General features: G+C 39.4%; 1 protein-coding gene across 1 annotated transcript in view; it reads left to right on the forward strand.

The window, feature by feature from the left end:
* The first annotated feature begins 6,937 nt into the window (after positions 1-6,937).
* Positions 6,938-21,728, forward strand: part of LOC137614374 (telomerase RNA component interacting RNase-like) — a 39,266-nt gene continuing 24,475 nt past the window's right edge. The window contains exon 1 of the mRNA XM_068344161.1: positions 6,938-7,066. Within this exon, the coding sequence (XP_068200262.1) occupies positions 6,972-7,066 (95 nt within the window). The 5' untranslated portion in view covers positions 6,938-6,971. The remainder of the gene's footprint in view (positions 7,067-21,728) is intronic.

The raw sequence follows: 21,728 nt of genomic DNA on the forward strand, positions 1-21,728 counted from the left end.
GGGTAAAAATGCAGCGCAGTTACTAATTGTATACTGTGCAAGAGAAACATATTGCTTACTACAAACAGAAATAAACATCGTACAATTTACAGTGAGCTGTATCAGGTTAGGCTGGGAATCCAGCTCACCAACATTAACACCAGAATTAGGTTAGAACAAAGGGTTTTATTATAGTTACAGACAAAAAAAAAGCTTTCTACTAAAAGACAGGAGTTTCCTAAAGAAAAATGTCAATTTTCTTTAAAAATGACACTTATTTTCACTGCAAATAAAAACTTAACTATCGAATAAATAATAATTGATGGGGTTATCATGCACAGCTTGGAATGTAATGCTTGCCAGTACATAGGAGCTTGATGTTTTTCTTTTTCTGCAAGCAAAGCAGAGCAAAAACCATTAGCTTTCTAAAAAATATCCCCATTCCTAGACGCTTTAACGGCATTTTTGGTTTATTTGCTGTTGAATGAAGGTCAAATTCAGTGAAAGCACATAATTTACAACAGGAAAAATTATTTTTACTGTTCTAAATGTTGTTCCATTCGGAACTATAATTTTACCGAACAAAGTACCAAATCATAAATTTTTAATCTCATTATGGAGCCTTTGTGGATGGACCAAGACACCAAATCAAATTTGAGTAAATATTTGCTATAGCATAATATTCCTAATGAGGAAAATGAGAAGTTTTCTTGGTGTATTTATAGTTACTTTGAACTATTCAGCTGCAAATAACCGGGGAAACCCATACTTTTCAAATTTTAGATGTTTTTAAATTCCATAAGTTCTGACTGAAAAATCACGTATTTAAAAGGGAAATAAACACAAGACCACCACCTCACCTGTGGTTACCCACCTACCCTAACCTAAGAGACGTATTCTTACCTACTTGTGTACCCGAAGACTAAGTCTTAAATTGTGGTTTTGCTTCATTACTGGCAAAGTAACACTAAATCATACTACTTCATAAACCATAAAACCAGCCTCCTATCATTAAGGCAAAGGATTAGACAGTGTAGCCTAATATTGGTTATTAATTGTACCAAATCCCCAGTAACTTTGGGCAGGGAGGCCATTCAGTTGAGGTCAACTGAGGTAAAACTACCGCCGGTAAAGTTTTACTGTATTACAGATTATCATTTCGAACAGAATATATATGTTTTCCTGTAGTAAATAATATGATTTAAAAAGAAAAAAACGTAGTTTTTTCCCTAGGTTACATTACCGTGTTATACAGTACAATAATACCTACTATCGTAATCTAAGTTAGACATAATAATACAGGTGGCCGCTATCATACATACACCCCAATACCACTATTGCACTATGAAGATGGAATGGAGAAGATTGGATTATGGGTTATCCAATAATGGATAGACCTATGTTTTTTTTCTTATCGTTTAATTGTAATTTAAATGGATGTTTAATGAATATATTGACAAGCTAAAATTTCCACCTTTGGAAATCATACCATAAAAAGATGATAAAGACAAAGCCGTAAATTTTATTAGTAGAGCTGCATGCAAATTTTGAAAAGTTTAATTTGTTAGAAAGATTAAATTTAATACTTACAAGACTTGAATGAGTAAGTCATCTTTCTCCTATGCCAATTATCACCAAATTTTGTTTCTTGTTCCATGGTTGCGAACTTAATATTACACACAATATATTTTTCTCACTTTTCTAAGTTTATCTATAAATTCCATAATCAATTTCAATACATAAACTTCATACATGAACTTTATAATTTACTTACTTCGATAATGATAATTATTATTTTCTACAACTAAAAAAATAAATAAATGCGTTTATGTATTATCTAATTCTCTCTATAACTCATATAAAATATCATATTCATTCCTAATTCTATTATTCTATTTTAATTATAAAATTTTAGACAATTATTGTAATATCAAAGATTTTCCAAATTCCTTATTATTTTCTACAACTAAAAAATTAAATAAATGCGTTTATGTATTATCTAATTGTCTCCATAACTCAGATAACATATCATATTCATTCCTAATTCTATCATTCTATTTTAATAATAAAATTTTAAACAATTATTGAAATATCAAAGATTTTCCAAATTCCAAATTTCGATATTATTTTTTTTATTATTTCTTACAACTAAAAAATAAAAATAAATGCGTTTATGTATTATCTAATTCTCTATATAACTCATATAACCTATTATATTCATTCCTAATTCTATCATTCTATTTTAATTATAAAATTTGAAACAATTATTGTAATATCAAAGATTTTCCAAATTCCAAATTTCCAATAGTCCCGCATTGATAGTAGTAGTAAAGCACTGGTATGGGGGTGTTGGTTTGTAACGGCAACCCAATTGTATACAAGACAATAAAGAGGATAGGTTTACACATTATTATTATTATTATTATTATTATTATTATTATTATTATTATTATTATTATTATTATTATTATTATTACTATTATTATCATCATTATTATTATTATTATCTAAGTTGCGACCCTTGTTAGAAAAGCAGGATACTAAAAGCCCAAGGGCTCCAAGAAGGTATAATATTATTATTATTATTATTATTATTATTATTATCATTATCATTATTATTATTATTATTATTATTATTATTATTATTATTATTATCTAAGTTACGGCCCTTGTTAGAAAAGCAGGATACTAAAAGTCCAAGGGCTCCAATAAGGTAAAATATTATTATTATTAATTCCTGAGCTACAACCCTAGTTGTAAAAGCAGGATGCTATATGCCAAGGGGCCCCAACAGGGAAAATAGGCCAGTGAGGAAAGGAAATAAGGAAGAATAGATTATTTTAATAACAGTAACATTATAATAAATATTTCCTATATAAACTATTAAGTCCTTTCATGGATTAGTCACCCTCCACAGTTCTTTATTCATGGCCATCTCTTTTAGCCCTCAAGTGAGTAGAAATCTGGAAATTTTACTGCACAGGAAACTCATCCATGGCTCAAATTTAAAGAATCTGAACAACAAGTTAGAAGGAATGATGTGCCAATTACCTTCTTGCATTATAATAAACTGCCAACTGAAATGAAGGACCTAAAGGGAGCAATTGAATTTAAGAAGAAACTAAAGACATTTCTTTTCACAAGATCATATGATTTGGAAGATGCTACAATCAAAGAATTGTATAAGTTATAATGAAAATGTTTCGTTAGATGATTAATATGGACCCGCCCGAGAAGTAGTTCACTCGACTTCAGTGGAGGGTTGGATTTAAACCCAAAACAAGTAAACAAGTAAGATTTCATGTAATCCTTTTGCAGTATCATATGTGGCTAGAGAATATGAAAGAAATGTTGAAAAGGAAACTGAAATTTTTCTGTCTTTCCCAGCTTTAAAGAAACTCTGTATGTGTGAGGTGTGTTTCTTTGCAATATAGTTTTTTCTGATGTTTCTTTCTATCCTTATTGGCTAGTAGAGAGGCTTTGATAGGGTTCTTAAACTTAATGTCACTGACAAACCTTGCAGATAGTACTACTTTTTTTTTTTTTTTTTAGCTGAATCCACTTGCAACCAATCCCTCATTTCCTGATGTTTAAGCCACGCCCCCTGATCAGACTCAGAACTTTCCATAACTGAAACTGTGTTATATCAAGGAATGGTTAGCCTATTTCTTTGCTCAAACATATACTCATACAACTCCAAAACATATTACACAAATAACGGCCTAAACAGTCACATATTATATGTACGATTTTTTACCAAACTTTTGGCAGTTAGAATTAAAACACGCTTCTGAGAGAAACTTTTACTTTTAAAAGGTTTTATGTTAGCCAAGATATATGCCTACATAAGATTAGACTAGACTACCTTAGACGGTAGGCCTACTACGATAGATTTGAAGACACCCTCCATCTTAAATGTTTGAAATTACAACTTAACTAGAAACCTTATGAAATGACAAATTTCATAAATTAACTGTAAAATATATACACACTTCCACCTGCATCTACTTCTGCATGTTTAGCTATGGTTTTAACTGTTGTTGTTGGGTTACACAGTCTCTTCCTAGGCTGACGAAATACCTTCTCAATTGAGCTCTTCATATGGCTGAAATTGCATTGAATCAAATAAATAAGTACACAGTGTGCTGCTTAAATGTAACTGCTCTCATTAAAAAAATAATAATTTCTTTATTACTATTCTGAATAACTAATGCTATTAAAACATGTTTAACTGACAAGTCAAATATGGGACCTGTGGTGGTGGCCGATGTGACAACGTCCCTAAATGGTAGACGTTAGACTAGGGTTTCAGCCCCACTCAAACTCGTAAGTTTCTTTATTATTATTATTATTATTATTATTATTATTATTATTATTATTATTATTATTATTATTATTATTATTATTATTATTATTATTATTATTAAATGCTAAGCTACAACCCTAGTTGGAAAAGCAGGATGCTATAAGCCCAGGGGCGCCAACAGGGAAAATAGCCCAGTCAGGAAAGGAAACAAGGAATAATTAAATATTTTAAAGAATAGTAAGAACATTAAAATAAATATTTCCTATATACACCATAAAAACTTTAACAAAACAAGAGGAAGAGAAAATAGATAAAAGTGTGCCCGAATGTACCCTCAAGCAAGAGAACTCTAACCCAAGACAGTGGAAGACCGTGCTACAGAGGCTATGGCACTACCCAAGACTAGAGAACATTGGTTTGGTTTTGGAGTGTCCTTCTCCTAGAAGAGCTGCTTACCATAGCTAAAGAGTCTCTTCTATCCTTACCAAGAGGAAAGTAGCCACTGAGCAATTACAGTGCATTAGTTAACCCCTTGGGTGAAGAATAATTGTTTTGAGAGCTGCAACCTCACCATCCTTATGAGTTAAGAATGGGGCGTTTGGGGGAGCCTATAGGTCTATCTGCTGAGTCATTTGCAGCCATTGCCTGGCCCTTCTTGGTCCTAGCTTGGATGAAGAGGGTTCTTGGGCTCTGATCATATGTATATAAGGCCAGTCTCTAGGGCATTGTCCTGCTTGATATGGCAATGTTACTGTCCCTTGCCTCTGCCATTCACGAGTGGCCTTTAAACCTTTAAACCTGGTAGATTAACCAAATGAGGACCGATAGATTGTCAGTAAAGGTAAATTATACGATTTTCTGAAACAGGAAAATTGCTGACATTAAGTGGCCTTGTTTACAGCCAAGACAGACCAGATTTGTTTAGGCACTGCAATGAATTCCATTAAGGCAGCCAATGTCACTGAGGTTTATTTATATAGATAATTTTTTATTTGTAGAAGACAGTTTTGTTAAAAACCATTCGCAAAAGATCATCTATTTAATATTACAACGCTCGTGATGTAATTGTGATAATATTTCTACTTCATCCCATGACCGAATCTACAATTGAAGGCCCAGAATCGTGGTAAAAAATATTAAAATTATAACAATAATTTGAATCAGCACTTCTCAGCAACGATTCTCATAGCATGCCAGTAATAATACGTCAACACTATTTATAGTAGTGAATAGTGATTCGTATATAATAATAATTTAGATCAATTCTTTTTGGCAGTGATTATTAAAATCAATGGACAATATCCCACCTCTTCCCTAGCACTTGGCAGTCGTCTCCTTTTAAAAATTCTGAATATTAAACCCTAATAGAATATGAAGGAAAGTCTAAAATATATATATAAATAATCCTATAAGAGAAAATTAAAAAATAAAGCTTTATTAAATAACTATTATATGATAACAATTTGGATCAATTCCTTTTTGGCAGTGATTATTAAAATCAATGGACAATATCCACCTCTTCCCTAGCACTTGGCAGCCATCTCCTTTTAAAATTCTGAATATTAAACCCCATTAAATATGAAGGAAAGTCTAAAATATATATATAAATAATCCTATAAGACGGGAAAATGAAAAAAAAAATAAAGCTTTATCAAATAACTATTCTTCAGATCAGATTAACGTTGAGGCTTCGCCTTTGTGTCTAGTTTTGTGTGTTCCTTATTTTCACTAATTTTTCTCTTTTCATCCAAATTTGTTGTAGTAAAATTTTCTTATTTTTAATATTTTCTTCATAAAAAAGGAATTTTTGGCAGTGATTATTAAAATCAATGGACAATATCCATCTCTTCCTTAGCACTTGGCAGCCATCTCCTTTTAAAATACTGCGTATTAAACCCATATTTAATATCACGGAATACTTAGAATATATATAGATAATTCCTTAATGGAAGAAAATTAAAAGAATAAAGCTTTATTATATAACTTATTCTTTAGGAACGGAGGCGCACATCGCATTATCGAACGCCTGTGACTTTAAGCTAAACGAACGCGCACGCACAGACGAACACACACACACTCACGGCCAGGTCAGTGTTGCCAGATATGGGAATTTATCCCTAGATTTAGGGAAGTTTGTGTGTGTGATGGGGGATATTCTGTACAAATTTCTATGAAGGGAAACGAAGATAAGTAAACCTTTATAGTTATTTATATATTAGTAATTTCTATATTAGTAATTTCCATATTAGTAATTTCCTTCATAATCAGAAGGAAATATATTTTTGTAAATGGGGAATTTTTGGTGTTGTTTTGGGGATTTTTTTTATCATGAGTTTTGGGGATTTTTAGACTAACCCATCTCCTTTTAAAATTCTGCGTATTAAACCCCATTAAAACACGAAGGAAAGTCTAAAATATATAGAAATAACTCCTTAATGGAAGAAAATTAAAAGAATAAAACATTATCATACAACTATTCTTAGGAACGAAGTCAGAATTTTAAAATTCTGCGTATTAAATCCATATTTAATATCACCGAAAGCTTAGAATATATATAGATTATTCATTAATGAAAGTAGATTGAAAAAATAAAGCTTTATTATATAATGATTCTTTATCGAACGCCTGTGACTTAAGCTAAACGAACGCACATCGCACACGCACAGACGAACACACTCACGGCAATATGGCGGATCGAGCATCCCCTCCTTCTTCCTCTTCATCGTCTTATCATCCTTATCCTGGTTCTTCCTCGGGATCTTCGGATAATGATTCCAATAGGTAGAAATAACGTCAGAGATTTATACTTGATGTTATATTGTTTATTTAGTAAATTATCGTTGTTTACGATAGCTAAATGGGTCTTGATTACCCAACGTCGAGTAGGCTTCGAGTCTAATTATGGACTAAATTTGGTTTTAATTATGGTTTATGATTTTTATAATTGTTATTATTTAAATGAGCCTTGCAATTGCATGCTTTAGATGTAATTGTCATAGTTTATCGTAGGCCTAATTTAGGGTTTGTTGCAAATGGCGAAGCCTATCGTTAATTGCCAAATTGTCATTATCGTAGAACTATAGATTTTTATTAATTTCCCATTATGGTATTTATATGACAATCAGATGCAATTGTATATTTCGTAATTTACTATTTTAATGTTAATTGTGCATTCTAAGCCTAGATAACTAACAAAATAGACAACGGTAGGCTAACACTACAGTACCCTATAGAAGAATACCGTAGGAAATAAATTTGGGTATTTACTCCAAAATTATGCAATTCCGCAGCTTTCTTTTTCTTATACAGTAATTAGGAGGTTCTTTAAATGCCATGAAAGCAAAAAATGACAAGATATATTGAGCAAGGGGTTGAGGAGTTAGAAAAAATAAAAAAAATAGTTTGAGCAAATCGAAGAATCTATTTTTGGGTGAGATGGCCATGTCCTGATGGAGGAAGGAATAATACAGAAAGTCAATTTTCTGTTCGCAATAGCCTCAGGGGCTAGAGTTAATGAAATATAGGCCATATATCCCTTAGAAAGCTGCCTAAAGGAACCTTCCATCAGGATGACATGGCTGAGCCCAAAACCTTGGGCATATATTTATAAGAGCACGCTCTCCATTTACTCAAGAATTATGCATTCCCGCAGCTCTTATCTTCTTATACAGTAAATATGAGGTTCTTTAAATGCCGGGAAAGCAAAAAATGACAAGATATATTGAGCAAGGGAAAATAAAAAAAATAGTTTGAGCAAATCGAAGAATCTATTTTTGGGTGAGATGGCCATGTCGTCCTGATGGAGGAAGGAATAATAGAGAAAGTCAATTTTCTGTTTGTAATAGCCTCAGGGGCTAGAGTTAATGAAATATAGGCCATATATCCCTTAGAAAGCTGCCTAAAGGAACCTTCCATCAGGATGACATGGCTGAGCCCAAAACCTTGGGCATTTATTTATAAGAGCACGCTCTTCATTTACTCCAAAATTATGCAGTCCCGCAGCGCTTTTCTTCTTATAATGTAATTAGGAGGTTCTTTAAATGCCGGGAAAGCAAAAAATGACGAGACAAGACAAGATATAGTTATATAAGAAAAACTATCTTGATTTCCTCACTAAATGACCTGGAACCGACACTGCCAACATAGTCAACCTAACAGAAATGTTATAGTGTATATTCAAAATATATAATAGATTAAAAATGAAGTAATTACTCAAAAGTGTCACTATTTGTGGTTTGTATATTGTATGGACATTTTTAATGTAGTACATACTGTATATACTGTATTTTGAATATACATCAAATGTACGCTGTCATCATGAACTTCTGTTTATGTGCGTTGGCATCACGAACGTATGTTTATGTGCGTTGGCATCACGAACTTCTGTTTATGTGCGTTGGCATCGCGAACTTCTGTTTATGTGCGTTGGCATCACGAACGTATGTTTATGTACGTTGGCATCACAAACTTCTGTTTATGTACGTTGGCATCACAAACTTCTGTTAATGTACGTTGGCATCACGAACTTCTGTTTATGTGCGTTGGCATCACGAACTTCTGTTTATGCGCGTTGGCATCACGAACTTCTGTTTTTTGCGCGTTGGCATCACGAACTTCTGTTTATGCGCGTTGGCATCACGAACTTCTGTTTTTTGCGCGTTGGCATCACGAACTTCTGTTTATGCGCGTTGGCATCACGAACGTATGTTTATGCGCGTTGGCATCACGAACTTCTGTTTATGCGCGTTGGCATCACGAACGTATGTTTATGCGCGTTGGCATCACGAACTTCTGTTTATGCGCGTTGGCATCACGAACTTCTGTTTATGTGAGTTGGCATCACGAACTTCTGTTTATGCATGTTGGTATCACAAACTTCTGTTTATGTACATTGACATCACGAACTTCTTTATATGTACGTTGGCATCACGAATTTCTTTTTATGTACGTTGGCATCACAAACTTCTGTTTATGTACGTTGGCATCACGAACTTCTGTTTATGTACGTTGGCATCACGAACTTCTGTTTGGTTGACTATGTTGACAATGTCACTTCCAGGTCGTTTAGTGAGGAAACTAAGCTAGTTTTTTTTTTTAACCCCTCCCCCCCTGGCTCAACATATCTTGACATTTTTTGCTTTCCCAGCATTTAAAGAACCTCCAAATTACTGTACAAAAAGAGGAGAGATGCAGGAATGCAGCTAGTATTAATAAAGTGTAGTTAGGTATCTTGAATATCCAAGCTTAGGAATTTGGTAGTTGGAGCCTTTGTATATCAGCGGCCAGTTCCTCACACTTTCATTAAAAATAGACATCAACTAATCTAAACTTCCCCCTCCTAACCTAACCTACAAGCCGTGTTCTTACCTACTTACCTAAAGGGGGGGTTAACGCCCCCCCTGCGACCCCCCTTTACACTGTCTTATCTTAAGTGAGCCGTAATAATACACCAGGTGGCCGCTATTATACATACGCCTAGCTTAACCTACAAGCCATGTCCTTACTTAACGGGGGCTAGTGCCCCCCCCCCCAACCGACCCCCCTTTGGCTGCTGTATTCTTAGTCAGCCTTCATCATACATACATGAGGCCGCTATCATACATACACCCCGGGTAGTTTGTTTTGGGGTGGGGGAAATTGTATCTTACTTGGAAGATTGAATGAATAATGATATAATAGTTGCTTAAACTGTTTGTTTAACACACCTAATTTGGCGGTTTTAATTTTAAAGTTCAGTTGGCAACTCAATTCCTCTTATTACGGAAGGTCGTCAACTAACAAACTAAGAATCTGTTTGTAAGTTGAATTTGGTAAATATTGGCGTAGAGTAGGATTAACCTGATTCCCATTTCTATGACTTTCAGCCATAAAAGTCAACAAATAGTTGGGTTTCATATAAAATAGATGTCAGGTTATTATAAATGTTCTTTTGCTTTCGGTATTAAATGATATAATTTTGTTTAAATTATTTCTTTATCTTATCTTTGTTATTATCAGTTGGATTTGTTTGAAAGTCAAATTTTTGTAAGTGGGCGACCTTCTGTATAGTTATAATCTTTATTAACATTCCTTGACCCAATAAAATTACGAGGCACTTCATCTTGAATTATGGATTTTTGTTGCCTTTCATTATTATTATTATTATTATTATTATTATTATTATTATTATTATTACTACTTGCTAAGCTACAACCCTAGTTGGAAAAGCAGGATGCTATAAGCCCAAGGGATCCAACAGGGAAAATTGCTCAGTGAGGAAGGGAAACCAGGAAAAGTATAAGATTTTAAGAACAGTAATAACATTGAAATAATTATTTCCTATATAAACTTTAAAAACTTGAAAAAATCAAGAAGAAATACGATAGAATTGTGTGCCCGAGTGTACCCTCAAGCAAGAGAACTCTAATCCAAGACAGTGGAAGACCATGGTACAGAGGCTATGGCACTACCCAAGACCAGAGAACAATGGTTTGATTTTGGAGTTTCCTTCTCCCAGAAGAGCTGCTTAGAATAGCTGAAGAGTCTCTTCTACCCTTAGCAAGTGGAAAGTGACCACTGAACAATTAAAGTGCAGTAGTTAACCCTTTGGGTGAAGAAGAATTGTTTGGTAATCTCAATGTTGTCAGGTGTATGAGGACAGGAAAATCTGTAAAGAATAGGCCAGTCTATTTGGTGTATATGTAGGCAAAAGTAAAATGAACCGTAACCAGAGAGAAGGATCCAATGTAATACTGTCTGGGCAGTAAGAGGACCCCATAACTCTCTAGCGGTAGTATCTCAACGGGTGTCTGGTGCCCTGGCCAACCTACTACCTACTATTAAAGTGGAAATTTTGTCAGTAATTTGACATTTGAGTTATATCGATTGGTCTAATTTTAATATCTGGTGAAGCTGAATTATTGGTATTATTGTAGTTCCGGTCAGGAAAAACTTTCCTAATTTTTTTATGCTAAACTACAGGCAAATCCTTAGCGAACAGTATGGATAGAGGCGTTTGCTTCAATATTGGTACAAGGGTAAATTTAGAGACAAAAATGTCTGAAATCTAGTTGAGTACTTATAATGTGCTTGTTTTTATTTTTAAAGCATTATTTTGATATGTTTGTATTTTTTTTTTTTAGCATCATTTGGTAAATATTTCCCTGTGCCATTATTTTATGAGGTAGTAGGTTGGCCAAGGCACCAGCCGCCCGTTGAAATACTACCGCCAGAGAGTTATGGGGTCCTTTGACTGGCCAGACAGTACTACGTTGGATCCTTCTCTTTGGTTACGGTTCTTTCTCTTTGCCTACACATACGCCGAATAGTCTGGCCTATTCTTAACAGATTCTCCTCTGTCCTCACACACCTGACAACACTGAGGTTACTAAACAATTCTTCTTCGCTCAAGGGGTTAACTACTGCACTGTATTTGTTCTGTGGCTACTTTCCTCTTAGTAAGGGTAGAAGAGACTCTTTAGCTATGGTAAGCAGCTCTTCTAGGAGAAGGACACTCCAAAATCAAACCATTGTTCTCTAGTCTTGGGTAGTGCCATAGCCTCTGTACCATGGTCTTCCACTGTCTTGGGTTAGAGTTCTCTTGCTTGAGGGTACAATCAGGCACACTATTCTATTTAATTTCTCTTCCTCTTGTTTTGTTAAAGTTTTCATAGTTTATATAGGAAATATTTATTTTTCAATATTAATCTTACCCGATAATCATGTAGCTGTCAACTCCGTTGCCCGACAGAATTCTACGGAAGGGATACGCCAGCGATCACTATACTAGAAGGGGGTGTACTCACCAGCGCCACCTGTGGCCAGGTACTGCAGTACTTCTTGTTGACACCACCTCAATTTTTCCTCTGTCGTGCTTCCGGCAAGACGTTCATGGATACGCTTATAATTTTGGAGTCTTGTTCACGGTTTTTGGTGAAGTATTGCTCTAAGATTTCAGCTTTCGCTATACTGGAAACTTGTCTATTAGCTTAGATAGCTTTTATATTGATTTGATTAATGGTTAACGATCTTTGGCTTTAATTGGAATCCCCCTTGACTGTTCTTTGATTCAAGATGTCTGACCTTTCTCAAGCCCCTCCCCAAAGACGATGTAGGACTTGTATTAGGCGTATTCCGAAGGCCTCGGTTGATCCTCACACCGTTTGTTCCGACTGTAGGGAAAAATCCTGTCAGTTGGAAGATCGATGTGAGGAATGCGCCGGACTTTCGGAACTTGATTTTGTTCGATTCCTAAAGTATACCACTAAGTTAGAGAGAGAGAGAGTTAGGAGGAGTTCGGCTCGCTCTTCGCTTTATTCCTCACCTCATGATCCTCAACCTTTTCCTCCCCCTGTAGTGGCTACCCCCGAACCTACTTTTTGTGCTCAGCCTGATATGTCTGATGTTTTACGTGCCATTCAGGCTTTAGGTGATAAAGTGGAGTCGGTAGTGAGTGACCACAAGTTCCTCTTGGCGGACGTTAAGGAACTAAAAGTGAAAAGTGCAGTGGGAAGTGGTAGTGCCAGTGCTGTGCCGAGTGCTAGTGTCAGTGTCAGTGTTGTGCGTGAGGGTACTTCTGTGCGTGCCAGTCGTCCTCCCAGTCCGGGACCTCTTGCAAGCTCCCAAGCCCAGGGGAGAAGCAATGTCGAAGGGCAAAAGGGTTCGGCAGGCCTTGATCGGCGCACAGAAGTACCCTCGGTGGTTGCGGGCGTATCTTACGGAGATCGTCACTCCCACTCTCAGACGATTGAGCCTTTAATTTCCTCGTCTGCAGTTGCTTTCTCGGGGAGAAAACGCTGGACTCAGGTCTCAAGACCTCTTAAGCGTAAAGTCCAAACCTCACGAGTTCAACAGCCCGGATGTAGTCATTGGGCTAGCTCTGACTCGCCGCAGTCATCAGGTGACTGCACACCTCCTAAGAGAGGTAAGGCGATGCCTCAACAGACCTCAACTTCTGTTAAGGCTTTGCCTCAACAGACCTCATCGTCTGTTGATCCCAAGATGGCTTTGCTGCAGTCCATGCAGTCGCAGCTTGCGGTCTTAATGAGTGAGTTTCAGGCAGAGAAGGTTACACCTCCGCCTGCGAGCGCTCCTCCTCCTCTCCGCAGTCCAGTCTACCAGACGTACGAAGTTGAGGTTCCTCAAGCTACCTCCATGCGTGAGCTACCGCGTTGGGAGTTGCCAGTTACCAGCGTTGTGCAGCAACCTCCTCAACAATGGGGACAGGAGTCTTATGCCTTGCAACCTCCTCTTCCCTTGAGACAAGAGTTTCTTGCTGTAAGACCATCCTCCAGGCAGCCACCTCTTGAGGTACGACAACCTCTACCATCCTTGAGGCAGCCACCTCAGCTCTCGCAGCTGCTACCTCAACTCTCGAGGCAAGCACCTCAAGAACCTCAACTCGTGAGACAGGAACCGCGTTCTGCGCAGCCGCCACCTCAACTCTCGCAGCTCACTCCTCAAGAACCTCAACTCGGGAGACAGAAATCTCTTACTGCGCAACCACCTCAACCCTTGAAGCAAGCGCAACTCTTGAGACAGGAACCTCATGCAGTGAGCCAGCCACCTCAACGCATGCATCTACCACCTTCTCCTCTACTTGACCAGTCTTTGCAGCCTGCTCCTCAGGTTTTACTTCAGTCGCCTCTCACCACACTTGCTCCTCAAACTGCCGCAGTACCTCCTTCATCCCAGCCTCATGACTTTGTCATTAACAGCCCTCATCCTCTTCAACAGAGACTTGAGGATGAGACCGCAAGTGTTTATGCACCCGCTTGTCAGGATTCTGCTGTTCAGCATACCGCTGTAACTTTACCTCTCGCTTCTCAACACTCAGGTGATGAGGTTTCGGAGGAGGAAGCTGCGCACCTTGATGATCCCTCTTCGGACGTGGAGGAACCCAAGTCGTCACCACCCTCCATTGACTTTCGCAAGGTCCTGGCTCTTTTCAGAGAGGTTTACCCGGATCATTTTGTTTCTGCTACCCCTCGCTCTCCTCCATCAGAGTTTTCTCTAGGCATGCAAACTGTTAAGTCGGCCTACACTAAGCTCGTCTTTGCTAGATCCTCTAAGAGAGCTTTAAGAATGTTAGGGGATTGGTTACAGTCCAAACAACAACTAGGGAAGACTTCATTTATGTTTCCCCCTACTAAGCTCACTTCTAAGGCGGGCGTATGGTATGCCACAGGAGAGGAACCAGGCTTGGGAATCCCTGCCTCTGCCCAGGCTGACTTCTCAAGTTTGGTTGACTCTCCACGCAGATCGGCTATGAGGCGCTCTAAGGTCTGCTGGACCTTTTCCGACTTAGACCACTTCTTAAAGGGTGTCTTTCGCGCCTTTGAGATTTTCAATTTTCTCGACTGGTGCCTGGGGGCCTTGAGCAAGAAGACTGCCCCTGCTGACAAGGACTCGGCCATGCTTATAATGTCCTGTATGGATAAAGCAATTCGTGATGGGTCCGGCGAACTTGCCTGCATGTTTGTTTCGGGAGTACTCAAGAAAAGGGAACAACTGTGCACTTTCCTTTCCACTGGGATCACCTCTTGTCAAAGGTCTCAGTTACTTTTTGCTCCTCTTTCTAAGTTCCTGTTTCCTGAGGAGCTTATCAAGGAATTGTCTGCGGCCCTTATTCAGAAGGACACTCATGACCTTGTGGCCTCTTCAGCTCGTAAGGCTAAGGTTGCTCCTTCGGTTCCTAGAACTTACCGCACCCCAGTGGCTGATACTCCTGCTACAAGATTTATTCCGCCCTTTCGTGGCAGAGCCCCCAGCCGAGGAAGTACCCGTCCAGACACTTTCAGAGGCAGGTCTAAGAAAGGTCCCAAGCCTTCGAAAGGCAAACACTGACTCTCCTCCTCTCCAGACAGCAGTAGGAGCCAGACTCAAGATCTTCTGGCAAGCTTGGGAAAGAAGAGGTGCAGACGCCCAGTCTGTCAAGTGGCTAAGGGAGGGTTACAGGATACCATTCTGCCGCAATCCCCCTCTGACCACTTCTCCCATCAACCTCTCTCCCAACTACAAGGAAAAGGACAAGAGGCTAGCGTTACACCAGGAGGTGTCGCTCCTTTTACAGAAGAAGGCAGTGGTGATAGTCCGGGACCATCAATCCCCGGGCTTCTACAACCGTCTCTTTCTGGTGGCCAAGAAGACAGGAGGTTGGAGACCGGTGCTGGACGTCAGTGCGCTCAATGCTTATGTCACCAAGCAGACGTTCACTATGGAGACGACGAAGTCGGTCCTAGCAGCGGTCAGGCAGGAGGACTGGATGGTCTCGTTGGATCTGAAAGACGCTTACTTTCACGTTCCTATTCATCCAGACTCCCAACCTTTCCTGAGATTCGTTTTTGGAAAGGTTGTGTACCAATTCCAAGCCCTGTGTTTTGGCCTAAGCACAGCTCCTATGGTGTTTACGCGTCTGATGAGGAATATTGCAAAATTCCTCCACTTAGCGGACATCAGAGCCTCCCTTTATTTAGACGACTGGCTGTTAAGAGCCCCCACAAGTCGTCGCTGTCTGGAGAGTCTCAACTGGACTTTGGACTTGATCAAGGAACTGGGTCTTTTGGTCAACTTAGAAAAGTCCCAGCTTATTCCCTCCCAATCCATCGTTTACCTGGGAATGGAGATTCGAAGTCAGGCTTTTCGGGCTTTTCCGTCGGCACCAAGAACCAGCCAAGCCCTAGAGTGCATTCTGAGCATGCTGAAGAGGAACAGATGCTCGGTGAGACAGTGGATGAGTCTAACAGGGACCCTGTCATCGTTAGCCCTGTTCATCGAGTTAGGGAGACTCCACCTCCGCCCTCTCCAATTCCATCTAGCAGCTCACTGGGACAAGGATTTGACGCTCGAAGCGGTCTCTATCCCTGTCACCAAGGAGATGAAGACTACTCTCATGTGGTGGAAGACCAACATCCTTCTCAAGGAGGGTCTATCGTTAGCGATTCAGACCCCCAATCTTCATCTCTTTTCGGACGCATCAGACTCGGGCTGGGGCGCGACCTTGGACGGACAGGAATGCTCGGGAACATGGACCAAGGAACAGGAAACGCTTCACATCAACTGCAAGGAGCTGCTTTGGGTTCATCTGGCCTTAATGAACTTCAAGTCCCTCCTGCTAAACAAGGTGGTGGAGGTGAACTCCGACAACACCACAGCCTTGGCATACATCTCCAAGCAGGGAGGGACCCATTCGAGGAGGCTGTACGAGATAGCAAGGGACCTCCTCATTTGGTCAAGAAGTCTAAACCTCACTCTGGTTACGAGGTTCATTCAGGGCAATATGAACGTCTCAGCAGATCGCCTCAGCAGGAAAGATCAAGTCATCCCCACGGAATGGACCCTTCACAAGAGCGTGTGCGACAGACTTTGGACCTTGTGGGGTCAGCCAACGATAGATCTGTTCGCCACCTCCATGACCAAGAGGCTCCCTTTGTACTGTTCCCCAGTTCCAGACCCAGCAGCAGTTCACGTGGATGCTTTTCTGCTGGATTGGTCCCATCTCGACCTATATGCATTCCAGCCGTTCAAGATCATCAACAAAGTCATTCAGAAGTTTGTCTCTCACGAAGGGACACGGCTGACGCTGGTTGCTCCCCTTTGGCCTGCAAGAGAATGGTTCACAGAGGTACTACAATGGCTGGTCGACGTTCCCAGGACTCTCCCTCTAAGAGTGGACCTTCTACGTCAACCTCACGTAAGGAAGGTACACACAAACCTCCACGCTCTTCGTCTGACTGCCTTCAGACTGTCGAAAGACTCGCTAGAGCTAGAGGCTTTTCGAAGGAGGCAGCCAGAGCGATTGCCAGAGCAAGGAGGATCTCCACTCGTAGAGTCTACCAATCCAAGTGGGAAGTCTTCCGAAGCTGGTGCAGAGCCAATGCAGTTTCCTCTACCAATACCTCTGTAACCCAAGTTGCTGACTTCCTATTACATCTTAGGAATGTTAGATCTCTTTCGGCTCCTACGATTAAAGGGTACAGAAGTATGTTGGCTTCAGTTCTCCGCCACAGAGGTTTGGATCTTTCCTCCAACAAGGACCTACAAGACATCCTTAAATCTTTCGAGACTTCTAAAGAACGTCGTTTGTCCACTCCAGGCTGGAATCTAGACGTAGTCTTAAGGTTCCTTATGTCTCCTAGATTCGAACCTCTCCAGTCAGCTTCCTTCAAAGACCTTACTCTCAAAACTCTTTTCCTCGTCTGCCTTGCGACAGCCAAAAGAGTTAGTGAGGTTCACGCCTTCAGCAAGAACATAGGATTCACATCCGAATCAGCAACATGTTCTTTACAGCTCGGATTTTTAGCTAAAAATGAACTTCCTTCACGTCCTTGGCCTAGATCGTTCGAAATTCCTAGCCTTTCCAACATGGTGGGTAACGAGCTAGAGAGAGTTCTTTGCCCTGTCAGAGCTCTGAAATACTATCTTAAAAGGTCAAAACCTATACGAGGACAGTCAGAGGCCTTATGGTGTGCCATCAAGAAACCTTCGATGCCTATGTCCAAAAACGCAGTTTCGTATTATATAAGGCTTCTGATTAGAGAAGCTCATTCTCACATGAAGGATGAAGACCTTGCTTTGCTGAAGGTAAGGACCCACGAAGTGAGAGCTGTAGCCACTTCGATGGCCTTTAAACAGAACCGTTCTCTGCAGAGTATCATGGATGCAACTTATTGGAGGAGCAAGTCAGTGTTTGCATCTTTTTATCTCAAGGATGTCCAGTCTCTTTACGAGAACTGCTACACCCTGGGACCATTCGTAGCAGCGAGTGCAGTAGTAGGTGAGGGCTCAGCCACTACATTCCCTTAATCCCATAACCTTTTTAACCTTTCTCTTGAATGCTTTTATTGTTGTTTTTTTGGGTTGTTACGGTAGGCTAAGAAGCCTTCCGCATCCTGTTTGATTTGGCGGGTGGTCAATTCGTTCTTGAGAAGCGCCTAGGTTAGAGGTTGTGTAGAGGTCCTTTAGTATGGGTTGCAGCCCTTTATACTTCAGCACCTTAGGGTTGTTCAGCCTCCTAAGAGGAACGCTGCGCTCAGTAAGGAAGACGAACTTATTAAAGGCAGAGTAATGGTTCAAGTCGACTTCCTTACCAGGTACTTATAATTTCATTGTTATTTTGAATAACTAATAATATGAAATACGGGATACTTAGCTTACTGATATACATGTACACTGGTTTTCACCCACCTCCCTGGGTGTGAATCAGCTACATGATTATCGGGTAAGATTAATATTGAAAAATGTTATTTTCATTAGTAAAATAAATTTTTGAATATACTTACCCGATAATCATGATTTAATTGACCCACCCTTCCTCCCCATAGAGAACCAGTGGACCGAGGAAAAATTGAGGTGATGTCAACAAGAAGTACTGCAGTACCTGGCCACAGGTGGCGCTGGTGAGTACACCCCCTTCTAGTATAGTGATCGCTGGCGTATCCCTTCCGTAGAATTCTGTCGGGCAACGGAGTTGACAGCTACATGATTATCGGGTAAGTATATTCAAAAATTTATTTTACTAATGAAAATAACATTTTAATGTTACTCTTCTTAAAATATTTTATTTTTCCTTCTTTCCTTTCCTTACTGGGCTATTTTCCCTGTTGGGGCCCCTGGGCTTATAGCATTTTGCTTTTCCAGCTAGGGTTGTAGCTTAGCAAATAATAATAATAATAATAATAATAATAAATAACATCACGTTCCCCCTGACGTATCGTAGAATTCTGTGTCCTTACACAGATGGCGGTACCGTACCCCACCACTGATTCAACTGAGTTTGAATCCCATAGCCTTGCTAACCAAACGTATTGGTGTCTTGAATACTATTTCCTTGCTAACCTAACATATTGGTGTCTTTGAGCCGCGTATGGGTAAAGGTATACCCGTCGTTGTTATGGTAAACCTATCCCCCGATTATCTTAACATTGCATCAAACATTTGTGATGGGGATTGAGTGGGCGACACGATTTTTAGATGGAGCGAAACAATATCATGGGAATAGGGTGAACAGCAATTGGAAAATATTGTATGTTCAAAATACAGTACTGTATAGAGAAGCAGCTAAAATTATGTGGTTCCTGTCTGTTGGCTTTTATTATTATTATTATTATTATTATTATTATTATTATTGTTACTTGCCAAGCTACAGTCCTAGTTGGAAAAGCAGGATGCTATAAGCCCAAGGGTTCAAACAGAAAATAGCCCAGTGAGGAAAGGAAATAAATAAACTAAGATAGAAGTAATGACCAATAAAAATATTTAGAGAAGAAAAACACTAAAATAAATCTTTCTTACATATAATCTAAAAGCTTCAAAGAAACAAGAGGAAGAGAAATAAGATAGAATAGTGTGACCGAGTGTACCCTCAAACAAAAGAGAATATAAAGCAAAAAAGGTCGGTTATGATAGGATACATTTTGACTTGATTTAAGAAATAAAAGCTTAGCTGATAATATGTTGGGACTGTTGGAAATTATTCATCTTGTATTTTATGATATAATTTTAGTTCAGAATTAATTTGGTTTCAATGGATGGTTTAAACAGGTTTTCAGTCCTGAAGTGCGCAAAGTGCAGCACATTTCTGGCTAAGGTTGAACAACCCCTTTTGTTCACTGCCAGTACCTCCCATCTAAGGACTGAACCTCCACTTTTAGAATAAACCCAAAGTCTGTTATGTATCTCACCTTAAACCAACCCCATTTTCTTGTTCCTATTGCCGAAGGAGTTTATTACCAAACCAGTACAGCACAGTACATAGAGTGGTGGGGAAATGAAGCACACGACTCCCAAACCTAGTTTCAAGTTTCAGCTGTCAACAGATTTCTGGGAAGATATCCACATATATAAGTATTTGCACTTTTATTCTGGAAGAAATGCAAATCACATGTAATATTTTGTTTTTATTATTGCAGTGTCATCATTACTGTATTAGTATAATTGTTATTATTAGTAGTAATATTATTGCACCCTTTTTGGCAAAGTAGAATGCTGCAAGGTCAAGTTCGGGAAAGTAGACTAAACTATGAAAGAGGAACGGCCCTAAAAATCAAACTAGTGTAGTTTGAATAACAATGAAATAAAATTAACAACGAACCTAAGGTATAAATCAAAACTTATGCCAACTTCCTCATAAAAAAAGAAGTTTGAAACTTCATAAATTTCCCTGATTATACTATTTGATTTAGAAATCATTCATCAATTTTGTTGCAGCAGAAATATAGAGTAAAAAATACAGTACTGTATACTGCACTGTATTGAGCATTATGAAAGAAAAGTCAGGACTTATGATTAACTGTATACATGTCAGTCAGTTTTCCAGTTAAGCCTTCCCATTGCATGAGAGATCCCCCTCGACTAAGGAAGGATGTCACATTTAACTCTTCCAATTGCTTAATTGTTGGGAATTGACTGTTAGGTTATTTTCATTGCACCATAATAGTATAATAGTTTGTCTCACTGTTGTGAAGAATACAATTACCTGTGATAAAAGATACAGTAGTGATTCATAAAATTCGTCATAAATGTCTTGGAATATTATGACGATGTCTTTTGCTTCGCGGTGGAGGAAGTGAGGTTAACTTCTTCCTTTCGTTCTTTGAGTGCTTATGCTACCGCTACTCCTGCACTTACTGCCCTATCTCGGTCCCTAGGGATTATGCCTTGGAAGCAGGGAGCCTTGGAGCTACGTTAGTACGCTTTTCAGGTTCTGGTGGTGTGTACGGTTCCCCAGTGTTTGCTTCAACATATCGGAAGGGGAACCTTTTCTCTTCTGTGGGTGGACATCCTTGTATACTCATTTGTGGGTACAATGGTCAGAGGGAGACGAACTTGGCCCTAGCTAAAGGGAGGGTCTCAGATGAGCAGGACTTTGGTGCCTCTCAAGGGCCCATGTCATCCCCAGTGATGGCCTGGTCTGATCTGGCTAGTTTGGCTATAGATTGAGTTGCCGATCAGATCTGTGGATCTTAGAACTCTCGGTTCCAGTCAGTCATAAAAGATCTTGTCCCCTCCACTCTTGAGGCAGAAAGGTTATTTGCAAACTTGCGGCATCAGCACCTCTTCAAGCAGATAGTCTCCTGACTTGACCAGTTGTCTGTTGCAGTGACATACTTTTCCAAGTCAATGGGGTTATCAACCCTGGAGTCTCTGAAGTATAATACCTTCGTGCTGTCTGGTTGAAGGTAGTGACCTTCGTGGCACCAGTCAACCGGATTTTTGAAGGGGAGGGATGCCTTGGTCTCTCCATTCTCAAAATAAGTTATCTCAGAGGCAACTCTGTCACTTCAGAACTTGTCAGTGCGGGGTTTGGCAAGGAAGGCGTCCAGCCTCCTCATTATACGCACAGAACTTATGTGTCACCCAACCTGTTTCTTTTCCTCCATTCTATCTGGCCTTTTCTTGGGAATGAAGCCTTACCCATTGGATCTGACTTTGGTGCTGGTAAACTAAGTTTCTGAGCTCCATTCTT

The sequence above is a fragment of the Palaemon carinicauda genome, chromosome 20 (genome assembly GCF_036898095.1).
Source record: "Palaemon carinicauda isolate YSFRI2023 chromosome 20, ASM3689809v2, whole genome shotgun sequence".
In the NCBI taxonomy this organism is placed as follows: Eukaryota; Metazoa; Arthropoda; class Malacostraca; order Decapoda; family Palaemonidae; genus Palaemon; species Palaemon carinicauda.